The following is a 17,795-nucleotide window of genomic DNA, read 5'->3' on the forward strand; positions in this document are numbered from 1 at the left end:
CCTTCCTCAGCCTTGGAGATTCCTGAGCAAGGACCAAGGATGTAGGCCCCACATCTGCCCAGTCTGGTGCCAACAAGGGAACCTTGTGTGGTGCTTGGCAGGGAGCAGCCAGGATATGTGTCCACCCTGTAGCTGTGGTCAGGGTCAGCTGAGGGTTCCAGAGTTGGTTTTGGGATCTGCTGTCACCCCTGGCTGAGAACCGAGCACAGTTTAGTGACTCAGCCTTGCTCACCTCTCTGTGATGCTCCAGAGGTCTGGGATGGGGAAGGCCTGGGAGGGGCTGTGGACAGGGCGCCTGGTCTGGGCAGTCTGGCTGGCATGCAGGAGGTGCCTCCTCAGTGTACAGGATCGAGACTGGTGGGCTGTGCAGATAGCCCAGGTTGGGGGGGCTCTCCTACCACTTGGCCCTTGGGGGCTTCTTGGATAATTTTCTCTCGTATCTTGAGCTGAAGTAACTGAGACTTGCCAGGGGCTGCCTCAGAGGGGCTCAGAGAGACCCACCTACCCTTCTTCTGAGGACCCAGTCCCTGCGGGAAGCTAGCAGGTGTCTCTTCTTGGATGGGCAGAAGAGTCCGCTGTGTCAGCTGAGTTCTCCAGGAGGACTGGAGCCCATTCCCCACCTGCTCGCCTCCCAGGCTGCTGGCCCCTGGGAGCCGGACGGTACCCTTGTGCCCTGAGCCAGTTCCTACGGTTACAGGCTGGCAGGCCCAGGGGTGAAGTGTGCCAGCCAGCCCAGCAGCTTGCTGACGACCAGTCTGTGTTGAGGACCTGCATCCTGACTGGCTCAGCCACACTGGGTGAAGAGTTGACCCATGCAAGGGGAGGATCAGCCTTAGCTCTCCCCGAGTCTCCATGAGCCTTTGGGAGATCTTTGCTTCCCCCCTTCCTGGGGGCACCTAGAACCCACTCTGCAGTTCAGAGGTCAGTGACTACCCAGTTGGAAGAGTGAGATGGACCAAGGTGGAGACACTGTCCTTTCTACCACACAGGGACTGAGTCTTCTCTGGAGTAGGTGTTCCAGCTTCCCTCCTGCTCCCTGCCCATGCCCACCTGTGCCTGCACGTGTACACAAGGAGGGGTGATGACGTGTGTGAAGGTATGAGTGTGTGCACGTCCATGTGTATATAGGTGCCTGAGTGCAAACGCAAGAGTATATTTGTGTATCTGTATATGTGTATGTGGGCTTCCCAGATGGAGTTAGTGGTAGAGAACCTGCCTTGCAATGCAGGGGACATTTAGAGACACAAGTTTGATCCCTGGACTGGGAAGATCTCCTGGAGAAGGGCATGGCAAGCCCCTCCAGTATTCTTGCCTGGAGAATCCCATGGAGAGAGGAGCCTGACGGGCTACAGTCCTTAGGGTTGCAAAGAGTCAGACACAACTGAAGTGACTTATCAAGCACATATGTGCTTATCAAGCACAAGTGTGCCTGTGTGATTGTGTGTGCGTGACTTCTTGTCCACATCATGAGACCACAAGCAGGCATGTGTACATGCTAGGCTGTTTTCCAACAGGTTCACCACAGCAAGCCTGCATCAATGTTGTCAGCCACTATCTGCTTGGTACTCTTGCCATACATGTTTTTATACTTGGAATGTCATCCCTGTTACGTGCTTAGGTGTTTCCTTGCGGTGTGTGAGTTTTGCATCTCAGGTTTTGGGTCTAGGTGTGTGTGCCTGGGTGTTGGAGCTCATGTGTGTGTGTGTGTGTGAGATGAGGACGCTTGTGTCTGTGCGTGCTTGTGTGGTTTTGTGTGAGTGCATATGTGTGTGTGTGCATGCCTCTCTGTCTGGGGGTGACTCAGGCTAGAAATATTCACCATCACTGCCCCAACTCAAGGGGGAAATCCTCTTGAGTCTGAGATGGAAAAGGCCAGGGACTGCGGGGCTTCATGCTTCTCAGGCTCCCAGTGGCATTCCCAGGCCCTGTGGCCTGGGGGATGGAGTCAGGGTGCAGGGGAAGCATGTGCCGGTCCTAAGGGGATGAGGGCAGAGTCAGATTTCCCTTTCGGAAGTCCCCTCTGGGGCTGCTGTTGTGGAGGGGGGATACTGGGGCCTGGGAAACCGGTGAGGAGGAGGGACTGGCCCAGGCCAGACAGTGGATGGGAGGAGGGGGCAGAAGGGAGGGACATCTAGGATCAGCATGGACAGGAATCAGTGTCTGGAGGGGTGTGAGGGCAAGCAAGGTGTGGAGGAGACACCCCACCCCACCTCCCCCTGTCTGTGTCTCACCAGGTGATGGGGGGACAGGGGCCATCCAGGAGCAAAGCCCCCTGGGCAGTTTGCTGGTGATTAGCCTGATTTGCACACAGCCTGTGGGGAACACAAACAGCACCCACTGAGGTTATCTCCTAGGTTATTTTTTATTCTTGTTTTTTAAAATGTATTTGGCTGTACCGGTTTTAGTTGCAGCATGTGGGTCTGGTTCCCTGACCAGGAATTGAACCCAGGAGTATGGAGTCTCAGCCACTGGACCACCAGGGATGTCCCTCTCCCAGATTTAGAAGCACAAGCTCTTGGCACATGGAGGCACCTGGTGGGGTGTGGGGCTGGGGAAATCAAGACCCAGTGGGTGGTGATCTCCTCGGAGCGGCCCCATGTGGCAGGGTGGGCCGAGCTGTCTACTCTTAGGGGGTCACACCTCTCTGAAGGAGTGACCCTCCCTGAGCCCAGGCGGCGCCTCAGGAGGCTCTGTAATTATGGGGTGAGGAGGTGGCCTCTCCCTAGCCGGGCCTCTCTTTGCCCTTCAGAGCTGCCGCGTGGAGACAAGGGTTTGGTGGCTTGGGGTGGGTTTCCAGGTGTGTCTGAGGAAACCTGGCCTCCTCTGGCGGTTTGTTCAGCTGAAAGGCTCCATTGTGGCTGCAGCTTCCCTCTGATCGGCTCTATTTTGGGACAGGATCCACCCTGCCCCAGCTGGAGGAAGGAAAAGGTGTATTTCAGCGTGTCCTGTGGGTGTGGGGGGCGGGCAGGGGGCAGAACGCGGCCCCAGCAGAGAAAGTAGCTCGGAGTGGCTGGTGCAGGGGGTGTGGAGGGTAGGACCCCGCCTGTGAGCTGGAGTGGGAGGGGGACAGTGGCCTGGCCGGCCCTGGAGGTGGGAGTTGAGGGGAGGATGGGCGTGAGCGGTCCCCGCTTTCATGTGGCCCCAGGAGACTGGCTTGGCAGATCCTGTCTAGCTGGAATGTGGGTCTGCGGCCTGCCTGCGCCCCACCTAAGGCTTGCCCACCAGCCACTTCCTGATTCCTAGCCCTGTGGATGCCCAGCCCAGGCCCAGAGGAGGCCTGCCGTGCCCTCAAGAGTTCCCCAGTTTGTGGAGGGCCAAGGCCTTGTGAGACTGGGAGAAGACCCCTGCTGCGTCCCCTCCCCAGTGGGTCCTGCCCTCTCTCTGCAGCCCTGGCCACACTCCTGCCCTCCCAGCCTGGCAGGTACCTTCTGGCCTCCTCGCCTCTGCTCACCGGCTTCTCTGCCTGGTGTGGCCTTGGGGCTCTTCTGGTCACATCCCGATCCTGCCCATCCTTCAGGGCTCTGCTCAGTGCCACTTCTACGTGGAAGCCCTCCCTATCCTGAGCTTTCCTCTGACTTCCCTTGTACCAGCCTCGCCCTGCGCTGCAACTTCTGGGACCTTTCAGAGTCTCCCCCCGGCCCCCTGACAGCTTCCTGTCCCTCATCTTGTCACTGGGGTGAGGGGATCACCAGAAAGTGATTTGTGACCTGGGCCTGATCCTTCTCATCTGTAAAGTGGGAGTCATGGTATGTGTCTTACGAGGTGGCTGAGAGTTGGTTGACAAACGGAGACAGGCCCGGCATGTTGTCAGTGGGCAGGTAGTAACCCTTCAGTGCCTCTGTCCTGGGTGCTTGTAGGCCTTTGGGTCCCAGAGCCTGGGCTGCCCTGGGCAGAGCCCCGTGACTCCAGGAATGACTAATTCCACTCCAGCAATAAGCTCTCAGGAGCTCTGAGAAATGAGACTTTCCCCTCCTTCCTGCCTCATTAAACTCTTCTTGAGTGAGTGGAATGAAGATTGTCCTAATCCTTTGGCATGAGGTGGGGGGTTCAGGGAGCTGGGGGAGACAGGCCCACAGCAGCCTCCAGTCACCCGCAGATAGGCAAACAGGTTTTCTGAGCCCCATAGGTGCCCAGAGCGGGAGTGGGCACCAGACAGGGGCTGGAAGCCTCGTGTTTCAGTCTGGCTTTGTCCTTGGCCAGCTGATGACCTCAGAGAAGCCCTGATGCGGGCACAGTTTACTGCCTCAGCCTGGCTCACCTCCCTGTGATGCTCCAGGGAACTGGGAAGGGGAAGGCCTGGGAGGGGCTGTGGATGGGATGCCTGGTTTGGGTGGTCTGGCTGGCATGCAGTAGGTGCCTCCTTAGTGTACACAGGCCTTAGGGGAACGAAGTGGGAGGGGTGGGCAAGGCCAGAGCAGCCTCTGTACCTTTCTCTGTTTCCCCACCTTTAAAAGTGGCCTGGGAGGGACTTTCCTGGTGGTCCAGTGGCTAAAACTGTGCTCCCAATGCAGGGGTCTGGGTTTGATCCCTGGTCAGGGAGCTGGATCCCACATGCTGCAACTAAGATTTGCCTGCCGCAACTAAGGATCCCACGGGCTGCAGCGAAGACCCAGTGCAGTCACATAAAAATAAACAAACATATATATATAAAGTGGCCTGGGAGTCCTGGCTGCTACCCTGGGTGACCTCAAGAACTGGGCACTGGGGCCCTTCCATCAAGGGATGTGCTCTTTCCAGGCCTGGGCCCTAACTCCTCTCTGCCCAGATGGGCATGTGTACCCACTCTGGGAGCTTCTCTGGTGGCTCAGTGATAAAGCATCCACCTGTCAATGCAGGAGATGGAGGTTTGATCCCTGGGTCAGGAAGATCTCCTGAAGAAGAAAATGGCAACCCACTCCAGTATTCTTGCTTGGAAAATCCTATGAACAGAGGAGCCTGGTGGGCCACAGTCTGTGGGGTTGCAGGAGTCTGACATGACTTAGCGACTAAACCATTCCTTCCACCGACTCTGGAGGCCGCTGCCACTGGGATAACAGTTGCAGACCTCACCCACCCCTGGAAGTCTTGATGGGGCTTCCTGTGTGCAGACTAGTCTCCCTCTGCACAGGTGGGAAGACACCACAGGGAGGGGCTGGTGACTGAAATCCAGGGAGCCTCATCCTGACCCCGTGTCCACAGGTGTTCCTGGCCCTTGGGGAGCTGCTCCTGTCCTGCAACTGGGCAGTGGTTGCTGACATCCTGCTGGTAGGTGTGGGGGTCAGGGCAGAGGGCTGGTCCTGGGGCGTTGAACGGGGGCAGCTGGGGTCTGTCCTGCTCAGGGCCGGACTTCTGCTGTTGAGTGGCCCAGAGGTCAGGTGGGGCTTCAGAGACCATGGGGTCAGGGACTGAGGTCAGCAAGCAGTTACCTTGGACCAGGGGCCTCCCTGACACTCTCAAATATATCCTCTGGCCATCACTCCTGTGTTGTAGGTAAGCACATGGAGGCTCAGAGAGGGCAGGGGCCTGGACCAAGGTCACACGGCCCGCAGAGGCACTGAGCCAGGGCTGGGACCTAGGCTTTTTGACTCCAGGCCTCTTTCTTTGCCCCTGTTTCTTGACTGCTATCCTTCTAAGCAAGTGGTCTCCTTGGCCTCTACACTGGGCATGCAGTCAGGGATGCTGGACTTCGGGGGCACCGAGCCCAGGTGGGTTCGGGCCGCCCCAGCTCCCATATCATGGGCTGCAAGGCTCAGGCTACAGTGAGTCCTGATGCTGTCCTGACCACATGATGCTAGGTCCAGAGTCTAGCACGACCCTCCCTGAGCCTCACACTCTCCATCCAGCCTCCCTGCCTCCTTCTTGGAGATTGCAGGGAAGTTGTTAAACACTGAAGGGCTGTGCCCTTGTGGATTACACCAGGTCCCCAACCTAGCGACACCCTGAGAGCCCTCTTCCTACCTCCTGGCAGCTCAGCATGGTCAAGCACTGGGCATTAGGGAACCAGAGCTGTCCTGAGGGTGGTCCATGCAGGGGCATGCAGCCGGGCTCACGAACCTAGGTGTCAGCCCTGTTACTGCCACTTACTAACTCTATGCGACCTAGGCAAGTCACTTTGTGTCTCTGAGCCTCAGTTTCCCTGTGCAGAAAATGGGGATGAAAAGACCTCCTGGATTATGGTGAGGGTGAAACAAGATGATCCCTGTAAAGCTTGTGCCCTGTGCCTGGGGCAGGGAATGCTGGCTGGGGTTCTGGTAATAAATCAGCGGTTCCTACTTTCTCATCTTCCATCTCCTAAAGAAATCCTGGCATCCTGGAATCTGAGTTTGAAAGGGTTGTGGGGAAGTGTAGTCATGTAACTAGCCAACAAAACCTGCTTGAATACTGCTGTGGACAGGAGGCTCGCTCTCTGTCTAGATGCTCTGGCCCTCCCTTTGACCCAGGCTACGGGGTATAGACAGCGCTGTCCTGTCTGTGACTCCCGGGTGAGTGTATCAGCTGCAAGGCTGTCGGCTCTTCTCTTTTCCTCCCTCCAGACAGGAGACTTGGGCTCCAGCCCAGGCTCAGCCACAGACCTGCTGAACGGCCTTGGGCCTCAGTTTCCTTGCCTATAAAAAGGGGCAATCATAACTGGCCTGGCGGGATGAACAAGATGGCCTGAGGGAAAGCCCTCGGTGTATGGGATTATGCTGCCAAAGCTTGCCCCGAGTGCGGCTGCCTACTTGTAGGCACAGGGTGATGACCTGCCCCCACCCCCAACACAGCTTGTCCTCTGAAACCTGGCCCCCCAAAGCTTCCTCCACCACCCCCTCAGCCCTGTTCCCGCTCCACATGACAGCCCCACAGATATGTGAAGACTGCACCCGCCCGTGGTCTGTGTTGGCAGGAATGATTAACCTGGCAGAGCTGGCCTCTTTGTAACGCCACGTGTGGGTTGGGAGCAGGGGTCGGGGAGAGGGTGGCGGGGAGAGGAGAGCTGAGGGGGCCAGTCAACCATAGTCTGACCCATCTGGCGGTGCTGGGCAGTGGGCGGGTACTGCCCAGGGGGCCAGACTGGGCCCAGCCCACCTGGTGCTCCTCCTCCTCCCCTGGCTTAGAGGCGTCCAGCCCCCAAAGCTCAGTGGGGCCTGTCAATCCAGGGAGGCTTCTAGCCCCTCTTCCCCTGCCTCCCCACCTTCCCAAAGCCTCCCAGGAGGGACAGCTTTGTGACACTTTGTTGGCTGGAGCTGGACCACGTCTCTGCCGTTCTTGGAGCTCAGTCTCCAGGCAGAAAGAGGGGGAGGGGTTCCAGAAGGGAGGGGGTCTCAAGCCAAATGCTGGTGAGGGGACCGCTGCGGGGACCTGAGCTGTGGAGTGGAGGGGCAGACCGGGAGCAGGGTGGGGAAGGGTGAGAGGTGACGAGGCTGGAGTGTAGACCAGCGAGTAGACGGTGCCTGTGGGAAGCTCCACAGGGGAGAGGGGAAGAGAGGAAGGTCACTGGAGTTGGGGGGTCATAGGTAGCGAGTGCTGCTTTTCTAGAGATGAGGCCGGAGGGGAGATGGGTAGAGAGAGACTGGCAGGGGTTAGAGTGGGGCCGGGGCAGGAAGTGTGGGGATGCTGGTGTGGCATGAAGTACAGGGAGGTCCTTGCTGGCTGCCCTTTCTTCTGAGCCCCGGAAGGCGAGAGGGCAGCAGAGCCCAGGAGCCAGGATTCTGGCATGGTCCACCTGCTTTCATTCCCAGCTCTGCCACTCTCTCTGGCTGGCCTTGGTGTGCTCAAATGTGCAATAGGTATTTAACAGAAAGGCAGTACCTACCAGTTACACCCAGGCTACAAGGGCTGAGAGAGCTAAGCCTGCATCCCTGAGGGGTTGCTGTGGGCTCCACGGGCCCCACGGTGATCCTGCCTCAGAGACACAGCTCTCTTTGATCTGCTTATCCGCAGGGAGGATAATCCAGAGTCTCTCTGGGGAAGAGACTTCAGGAACTCTTCAGTTCTCAATGAAGTTCTCAAACTTCATTGAGCATAAGAATCAGGTTTACAAATTTCACTCCCTGGATCAGGAAGATTCCCCGGAGAAGGGAATGGCTACTCACTCCAGTATTCTTGCCTGAAGAATTCCATGGACAGAGGAGCCTGGTGGGCTGCAGTCCATGGGGTCACAAAGAGTCGGACATGACTGAGTGACTAACACTTTGACTTCACTTTCATTACAAATTCATTTTCCCGGCCCTCTGTCCTCAGAGTCTGATTCAGTTGTGTATGTGTTGGGGCCCAGGGATCGGCATTGCTCTTGAATTGTCCTGCGTGATCCTGGTGGAGCTGCTCCTCAGAATGCACTGGAGGGCACTATTCTAGTGCAGACAGCTCTCCAACTCATGAACCTTCTGCAAAATTCTGACCAGTGCCGTCCACCCCTTGTTTACATACCCCTCTGATGGGCAGCTCACTCCTTGCATCCTGTGAAACCCCTGCCTCCTGGTGGCTTGGTTAATAAAAAGGATCTTGGCTTATCACAGCCAAGACCCACTTCAGACTCATCTGCGACCTCCCCACTAGCCTGGCTGGGCCTCGGATGGCCTCCCTCCCTGGAAGACTGGAGACTGTGTATCCCCAAATGAGCTCCCTATCTCCCCCAACCCACTGATGGTGTCTTCAGCTCCCTTCCCACCCTCCTCTCTCTGGGCCCCCCTCTAGTTTGCCCATCCCCAGCTGTGGGGAGTCGGGCAGAAGGGGGACTCGCTCCCTCTCCCAGGTCTGTATTCTGGGATGCTGGAATCCTGCCACCGGGATCACCTCCCACCTCTTCAGCAGATCCCCCTTCCCTGGGGGATCATCACCCTCCAGGTCTCCCTCCATCCATGCGTCTCCATGCTTCCCTGCTCTGCCTTCTGCCCCTGGGTAGCCGTCTGCTCACTTGTCTGTCTCACCCTCCCAGGGGTGTCTGGGTGTGAGGGCTGAGTTGGGGCGCGTGAGGCAGGCTGCCAGGAAGTTTGCACCTGGTGACTGCCACTCCGACTTTCTGCGGGCCCTTGATTGGCGCTGGTTATGCCCCGGGCTATAAAGGGAACAGCTCTTCTAAGAAGGGAGAGTCAAAAACAGAGGTGTTTTTGTCTCCGAATAGAGTGAGCCTGGAGTTTTGGGAACCCAAAAGCCTCTAAGCTTCTAAAATTACCTGCCTGGCTCTCCAGCTGCTGGCGAGGGCCAGCCTTGGCCCCTGGCTACGTGGAGACCCTGGGGACCCAGAACAGGTAGGGGGAGACCTACCTCCCTGCCACAGGCCGCAGGAGCGGTCTGGGTCCTGCAGGTTGGAGTTCCTGGGAGGGGAGGAAGGGAACTTTCTCTCTCCAAGCAGCCCTGCCCCCTGCATGGACTTTTGGGGACATCAGAGCCCATGTTCTAGGACTCGGGTCCCCAGCTTCTGGGATCTAATGCCTGATGATCTGAGATGCAGCTGATGTAATAAATTAGAAATAAAGTACACGGGAAATGTAATGTGCTTGAATCATCCTGAAACCACCCCCCACCCCATTCGTGGAAAAATTGTCTTCCATGAAACAGGTCCCTGGTGCCAAAAAGGTTGGGGACTGCTGTCTCTAGGAGGCCCTGCCATTCTGCCCAGAACCACCAGTGAGTAATCACATAATTATGGGGTGAGAAGGAAGCACTTGGGGAAGGTGCAAAGCTGTGGTCAGTTCCTCCTCAGGCCTGTTGGCAGGTCCTGGTGATGGGTGGGAGGCCCAGCTTCTCTCACCACCTGGACAGAGTGGCTAAGTGCCAGTGACTCCAGGACCAGCCGGTCACCTCCTGCTGCTCTGTGCTGCCCACCCACAAGCCCCTCTCTCTAGTCCTGCGGCTCCGGCCTTCACACCTTGGCTCACCCTGTTCCCTGTCGGGAGTCCCTTTCTCTGCCCTCCTTGCCAGTTCCCCATTTGCAGGGCTTGAGGTGAGCTTTTCCTCTTGGTTCTTCTCACTGTTTTCCAAACGTTCTGTAACAAACGTGTAAGTATTGCTGGAAAGGCTCCTTTTTGCTTTTAACAGCAGGATGGTCAAGCATCAGACCCTGGAGAAGAAGGCCTGGGATCAAATCTTAGCCCCACTGTTTGCTGGCTGGGTGGCCCTGGGCAAGTTACTCACCCTCTCTGTGGAGGGTTTCATCATTTGTAATAGTGGATAGGAATTATGTCTCCCTCATGGGTTGCTTGAGTGGATATATAGAAAATATATATATGAGATATAGAAAATGCATACAGGAAGCACTTAATGAATGTTAGTAATTATTATTATAATAATTAGTATTATGTTGTTGTTGTTCTCTGATGGGCTCAGATTATGGCCAACTAGGCCTTGGGAATAAGGCGTTGGTGTGGGAAGCTCCCCCTTGGATGTCCTGTTGGGACCGTGGACCTTGTGGCTTCTAGCTGAACCTCCTGCCTCCCTCCCTGCCTCCCTCTTACCGTCTTGTTGCAGCTCTGGGTTCTAGCAGGGTTTCTCCTGGGGTCAGTCTCCAAGATGATTCTACTTGACTTGTTTAGTTGGCAAGCTGTCAGCTAGTCCCTTCCATGCCTGGTGCCTTGCTGAACCCCCAGGGACCCCAAGAGAAATTAGGAGCTTTGCTGCCAGACCATGTAAGGGTAAGGGGAGGAGGGCGATGAACCCTTCCAGCTGTGGGGGATGTGCCTTCAGTTAGGGGTGCCCACAGGGGCTGTGGGAGCTCAAGGCAGGCACCTGAACTCTGGGAAGGCTTCAAGAGGAGGTGACCTCCTTGAAGGTCAGTCCTGAAGGATGAATGAGGATGCTCCAGTTGGACCAGAGAAGGGAAGGCTTGCCAAGCAGGAGGCACAGCAGGTTCAATTTATTTCAGCCTAATGTCCTCAGGTACCGGATGAGGAATGATCATGAAAGTAACCCTTTATGTAGGTCCCATGATTATCCCCATATAGGGATGAGGAGGCCAAGGCACAGAAAGGTGAAGTGACTTGCCCAGAGTCAGACAGCTAGTGAGTGGGGGCTATGGAATTGGAACCCAGACAGTTTGACTCCAGAATTCATATCTTTAACCTCCCCACCCCCTTCCAGGTGGGCCTTTTCAGCAAGGCTGCCTTTGGTCTCTGCCCAGACGGGCTTCCGGAGAGAGAGACTGAGCCCTCCACACCACCCCACCTGGGTGCCCACATATGTGGGCACCTGGCTGTGTACCCTGTCTTCACTCCACAGCCCACTGCTGCCTTCCGCGCCCCTGAGCTGGGACTTGCCCACCCCTTCACTGAGGTCACAGCCATGCCTGGGCCCCCTGGTTCAAGAGCAAACCCTTAAGAGGGGTGGCCCTCATTAGGGGCCTGGCAGCTCTATGGGAGACTGGGGAGCCTTCCTGAGACTCTGAGAGGCTAAAGTCTCGGTGGTGGGGCTTCAGGCGTTGGGATCAATGACCCCCTGCCGCCCTACTCTCTCGGCCAGGCTGTCGCCCCACCACGCAGGTCCTTGGCAGCAGAGGGACAGGAGAGGGTCTGAGGGGCCACCTACTCCCTGTCCTCGCTCAGGGACCTCCCCTGGTGTTCTTGTGTTTTGCAGTCGGTGGTGGTGCCCAGATGCCGGGGGACAGCTGAGGCGCTTCAGATCACAGTGGGCCATATCCTGGGAGATGCCGGCAGCCCCTACCTCATGGGACTTGTAAGGCCGGGTGGATGGTGGGGCTCCAGGGAAGGGCTGCACTTGGAGGCCTAGTGGCTTCCTGGTGGTCCTGGCAGACCCAGCCTCTCTCCTCTGCAGATCTCCAGCACCCTGCAGGCGGGGCGCCCCGACACTTACCTGCAGCGCTTCCTCAGCCTTCAGCAGAGCTTCCTGTGCTGCGCCTTCGTCATTGCCTTGGGTGGTGGCTGCTTCCTACTGACTGCGCTGTACCTAGAGAGAGACCAGGCCCAAGCCCAGAAGTCTGGCACAGGTACCCTGCTCCTTTGCACCCATGCCGGGCTCAGGGCTGACCCTATAGAAACAAAGAGCACTGGCCACCCCCTGAATTTATTAATTTATCCATTCATTCATTTGTTGATTCATGCACACGTAATTATTATGCCCCTGCTATGTGCCAGGCAAGATTGCAGATCCTGGGGAGTGAACATCAAGTCCAAGCCCACGTGAAGAAAAACAAACAAGATACAAAAAACAGAAGCCATAAAAGACAGAGTGTGTTTGAGGTCATAAGTGCTATGAGAGGCATAAGGCTGGAAAGTGGGAAGAGAGGAACAGGTGGGGGCAGGTTGCAGTCTTTGAAAGGGTGGTCAGAGAGGTCCTCACTGCACAGGTGGCCTTGGAGCAAAGATTTGGAGGAGGGACTGAGTTGTGCAGCTGTCTGGGGAAGGTGCTCCTGCTGGAGGGAAGAGCTTGTGCAAAGGCTCTGGGGTAGCAATGTACCGGCTTGTGTTTGAGGACCTGCAAGAAGGCCGCTGTGGCTGAAGCAGGAGCAAGGGGGGCCAGCGGCAGAGACAAGAGTGACAGTAAGAGGACCAGAGCATGGGGGACTGAAGGCTTTTGTAGGGACTGAGGCCTTAACACTGAGTGAGATGGGAGCTGCTGTGGGGTTTCCAGGGCGCAGGCCCCAAGATATTTGATTGACATCATAAAAGCACCACTGTGGTGCTGCTGTGTTGAGAGCAGACTATGGCGGGGTGGGGGTGGTCAGTGTTGAAGGAGGGAGGCCAAAGGGAGGTCTGTAGCCATCAGGGGAGAGCAGAGGGGCTGGGACCATGGTGGTGGCATTGAAGGTGGGGAGAACAGGTTGGATCTGGAATTTACTTTGAAAACGGAAGCTGGAGGATTTTGTGGCAGACTGTGCCCAGGCATGGTCCCCAAACACCTCTGCCTCCTTTGGGGCTGGCTGAGTGATCTCTGCCCACAGGGATCCTTGAGAGCGAGAACCAACGCCTGATTCCTGGCAGGGGTGCCCCCCCAAAGGACCCCTGAGGCCCTGCCTGGCAGCGAGGAGGTCCCACCTGCCCTGTCTGTACCCCTCTGGGTGACCTCTACTGGATCAGTGCCTCTGCCCACCTTTGACTGTGGCTCCAGGACCCTGGCCGAGCTGCACCTGCCGTTTCTTCGCTCCCAGCTGGAGAGCTGGCAGCGCCTGTGGCTGGGCTGGGAATTGAGCTGTCAGCAACCCCCGCGGGAGGCCTGAGCCTATGCCTGCACCCAGCACGAAGCCACTCACTCCAGCCCCGAGTCCTCAGCCTGGCTGCCAGCAGGCCCGATTAAAGTGTGGCCGGTACAAAGCCCGTGGATATAGGCCTTTAGACAATCATGTTATTTATAGCCTCAAGGTGTCTCTGCTGGGATCAGGAGCCGGAGAGGAGGAGGTGGACAGTCTGGGTGGAGGATGCATGGCTGCTCAGCGTGGGTCTCTAGGGGTGCCCACCCTGGACTGCCCGCTCTGACCCTGCTTCCCCACACTGCAGGGTCGGGAGGGCACGGGACACCACTCTGTGTGCGTCACCCTTTGAACTCAAGGTGGGGGCTGAATCAGTATTCTGGAAGATAGGTCTCTACTTGGGTGCTGGTGTCGGGGTGTGGCCACAAGATCCATGGAAATCCTCTGCCTGCACTTACCCAGCCGCCTCAGACCCATGCTGGGGGGCTTGCATGGCTGTGCATGAGTGCCTTGCTCTGCATCCCTACCCCCTCCCCCATGGAGAGGGCCAGCTCAGGGGGACTCACCGGGTTCAGAGCAGCTGGGCGCAGCAGGCCCTGCAGGAGATCAACAGCTTCCAGGCGGGTAGCAGTGAGGAGGCATGTTCTTTCCGCCATGAGCATAAGCGTCTTGCCCTCTCCCCTGGTGCCTAGCCAGGCAATCACTGTTCACTTTCTGATCGCTGCCACTGGGTCTGCCTCTCAGCGGCTGTGGGCAGAGCAGTGACCCAGACTCAGGCTCACCTCCTGACCCTTGTTTGCTCCATCCCTGCCCTCTTTGGGTGTCCTCCCTGCCCCTTAGGTTGGAGGGGACAAGCTCCAGGAGCTGGACTCTCCAGCTCAACCCCGACCTGCCACCCCCAACCTTACCAAGTCTCAGCCCTCCCTCTGGAGCAGCCATCATCAGGTTGACTGCCTGCCCCCACCCCCCACTGTCTGATGCTTGGAGCTCATGAAATGGGCTGGCTCTGAGGTTACAAGAAAAACGATTCCTGAGGGTCCTTGTTAGGGTTCTGCTCCTAAGTACAACATGGGCGTGGGAGGGAGAGGGGCATTCCCACAGCCCCAAGCAATCCTCTGATCTCAGCTGGGTATCCTGCAATTCAGTTCAACTCTGACACTGTCTACCCAGTGAGTGAAAGTCGCTCGGTTGTGTCTGAATCTTTGCAACACCATGGACTACACAGTCCATGGAATTCTCCAGGCCAGAATACTGGAGTGGGTAGCCTTGCCCTTCTCCAGGGGATCTTCCCAACCCAGGGATCGAACCCAGGTCTCCCACACTGCAGGAGGATTTTTTTTTTATCAGCTGAGCCATGAGGGAAGCCCAAGAATACTGGAGTGGGTAGCCTATCTCTTCTCCAGCAGATCTTCCCAACACAGGAATTGAACCGGGGTCTCCTGCAATTGTAGGAGATTCTTTTCCAACTGAGCTGTCAGGGAAGCCCTGTCTACCCAGAGAACATCACATTCCACAGGTTAAGGGTTCAGTCCTATGAGACTATCCCCTACCAGGCCCATCCCACACTACAGATGCCAACCACAAGTCCAGGTGGTGAGTGGCTGTAAACCCAAGGTTCTCACAACCCCTTCCTGCTGCTGCTAAGTCACTTCAGTTGTGTCCGACTCTGTGCAACCCCATAGACGGTAGCCCACTAGGCTCCTCTGTCCCTGGGATTCTCCAGGCAAGAATACTGGAGTGGGTTGCTATTTCCTTCTCCAATGCATGAAAGTGAAAAGTGAAAGTGAAGTCACTCAGTTGTGCCTGACTCTTAGCAACCCCATGGACTGCAGCCTACCAGGCTCCTCCGTCCATGGGATTTTCCAGGCAAGAGTACTGGAAACCCCTTCCTGGGGTTCCATTAATGTGCTAGAGAACTTAGGAAACCCATTTACTTGCCGGTTTATTACAAAGGATGGAACTCAGGAATAGCCCGATAAAAGAGATTTGTAGGACATCTGAGCATCTGGCATCTGAGCTTTTGGTCCCAGCCAGTGGATGGTATGGGAGAAGGGCATGGAGCCTCCACTCTCCCCAGATGTCCATGTGTTTACCAGTCTGGAAGCTCTCTGGACATCTCCCTTTTGGATTTTTATGGAAGCTTCATTACTCAGGCATGATTGATTATACTATTGGCCTTTGGAGTGTGATCTCAATTTCTAGCCTCCCTCCCCTCCCCCGGAGGTGGTTTTGGGGCAGGGTTGGGACCGAAAGTTCCAACCTTCTAATTGCAGGGTTTGCTCTTAGCCTTGTCTTTAGGTGAGTTCCAAAAGTCATCTAACAAACTGAAGACACTTTTAGGATCTCATCACCTAGCAAACTCCAAGAGTTTTAGGAGCTCAATGCCAGAAACAGGATGAGCAGCCAAACATATATTTCTTGTTATAAATGACAAAATCATACTTGGTTTCTCCTGAGAAGGAGGCAGTCAGTGTGGGATTCACTGGCTGTGTGACCCGGGCCACTCTCTGTCCTCTCTCAGCTTCAGACTCTCTGGCTCTATTTAAAAGGTGTATTGCATGTGGTTTTTCAAGCCTGTTAGTCACTCAATTGTGTCCGACTCTTTGCAACCCCATGGACTGTAGCCTGCTAGACTGCCCTTGTCCATGGGATTCTCCAGGCAAGGATACTGGAGTGGGTAGCCATTCCCTTCTCCAGGGTATCTTCCTGACCCAGAGATATACCTCGTGATTTCTCATGGACTGGGTCCACAGAAGCCTAGCTCCAGGGTCTGAACCTTCTCCCTACAGTCCTGAGGAGGACACCTGTGAGACTCAGCTCCCAGGAAATGGGCAAAGGCTTCCCGAGGGTCATCGGCTGCCACCTCCCCAGCTTGAGTCCAGGGGCTGGGGAGAAAGATCAGAAATCTCATTTATGCCAGTTCCAGAAACACATTGGTACCAATGAATGCCCATCTAGGTGGTGGGCAGTGACTCCAACCCTGCCCTTGGACCTCACAGCCCCCAGAAGGAACAGGAAAACACTTGGCTGGGCCAAGTAAGGACCACTTACAGGTAGAAGAAGTGGTTCCATCCTTCAAAAGTTGTGAGAAGTTGACCTAGGAGCTGGGAAATAGCCAGAGAAGGTACGGGGAAGGGAATCCCTGGTGGAGGGAACAGGCAGAGGCACAGGGGCTGAGGCAGAAGGTATGTGGTGAGTCATGGAGAGGTGTGTGGTCAAAAAGGAGGGGTGGGGGTGTGTGTTTTGAAGCGGGGGAGAGGAGGCAGGAGAGACTGGCTGGGACTGGAGGGCTCAGGTGCCAGTTGAGGAGCTGGGGCTTGGAGCCTGTAATCAGGGTAGTCCCTTCTGACTCAAGCGCTTCCTGGAGTTTAGGTTGCCAGGCAGGGCAGGGTGGTGCTTTCTGGGACTGAGCTAGACAGAATGCCCTGCTAGGAGTTTATAGGATGTTATCATCCTAAGTGTTTTGAGGCAGGGCAGGAGCGCCGGGGTGGCGGACTCTGGGAGGGGGAGACAGTATCTGTTCTGTAAGCAACCCAACCCTAGCTGTATTCAGCTCCCAGCCCCTGCCCCAGTGGGGCCGGTCACTCAGACCTCGCTGTGCTGAGGTCCTAGCTATAGATCTTTGAGAGCCCGGCTACTCAGGCTCAGCAGGAGGAATGGTCAGTAGAACATGCCTTTCTGGCCGAAAGGGCACTTGCTGGGCGACCCTAGTCTCTGATACTCTGGACTCACTCGTTGGGAATGTCGATGGGGGACTTCACTGCTGAGCAGGATGAGGCCCTCAGACCTGACCTGCTCACATCATGTGTTAATTGTGCTTCCTGGACACATGTCGCATTCCAGCTCCCAGGTGTCATTCCAGGTATGCAGCTGTGCCTGTCAGTGTGCATGCACCCATATCTGCTCATTTGTGTGTCTGAGCATGCGAGCAGGTGTTGATAGGGTCTGGATGATTAATCTCTCTTCCACCCTGACCTCAGGCTTGGAGGGTTGAGCACACATTGAGATGATCACCCCAATCCTGGCTTGTTTCCCTGCAACACCAGACATCAGTCTGTTTCATTCTCTGAAGACTCTTATCTCTCCTCCATGCCTAGATGAGCCCATGAGCTTGTTGGTTTAATGCAGTCTCTAACAGAGCTGGCAGGAGGCAGTGAGAGGCTGCTGTAGCCAAGCTTTATCCCATACAGGGAGGTATGGGACTACATCAGTTAAGGTTGTAGGCTGGTATGCAACAGAAACTGGCTGATAGCTTAAGCAAGAAGGGGATTTGTTGAAGCACATCAGGAGCTCACAGCATCTATGTGGAGATTCAGGAGCCAGGGCTCTTGGGCCATCTTACTGGGGGACCTTCACCAGAGCGCCAGACAATTTTTCCCTATCCTTTTTCCACCCTACTCAAGATTTAAAGCCCTGAATGGGAGAGTCCGGTTGGATCATTAGCCCATGTCTTGATTTATATATAGCTCCATTAAGACCAGGAAACCAGGATGCATTTAAGAGCATCAAAATAAAACAGCAATGAAAGAAAAAGACCAAAAAAAATACATATACAAATACCAATGACTGTGTCCATTACAGTGATCTTGGGCAGGCCACTGGCCCTCTCTCAGATGCAGCCTCTCATGGGACAGGGAAGAGGCCAGACTCAGTGTCCTTCAAGGGATTCTTAATTTCTGAGAGTCCGAGTCCATGATCA

The 17,795-nt window shown here is 56.0% G+C and overlaps 1 protein-coding gene across 1 annotated transcript in view; it reads left to right on the top strand.

Moving 5' to 3' along the window:
* SPNS3 (sphingolipid transporter 3 (putative)) overlaps positions 1-13,236 on the top strand; it is a 42,467-nt gene extending 29,231 nt beyond the window's left edge. Inside the window, exons 11-14 of the mRNA XM_027519332.1 lie at positions 5,179-5,244; positions 11,527-11,625; positions 11,725-11,896; positions 12,851-13,236. Of these exons, the coding sequence (XP_027375133.1) occupies positions 5,179-5,244; positions 11,527-11,625; positions 11,725-11,896; positions 12,851-12,915 (402 nt within the window). The 3' untranslated portion in view covers positions 12,916-13,236. The remainder of the gene's footprint in view (positions 1-5,178; positions 5,245-11,526; positions 11,626-11,724; positions 11,897-12,850) is intronic.
* Positions 13,237-17,795: the final 4,559 nt, after the last annotated feature.

The sequence above is a fragment of the Bos indicus x Bos taurus genome, chromosome 19 (genome assembly GCF_003369695.1).
Source record: "Bos indicus x Bos taurus breed Angus x Brahman F1 hybrid chromosome 19, Bos_hybrid_MaternalHap_v2.0, whole genome shotgun sequence".
NCBI classification, from domain to species: Eukaryota; Metazoa; Chordata; class Mammalia; order Artiodactyla; family Bovidae; genus Bos; species Bos indicus x Bos taurus.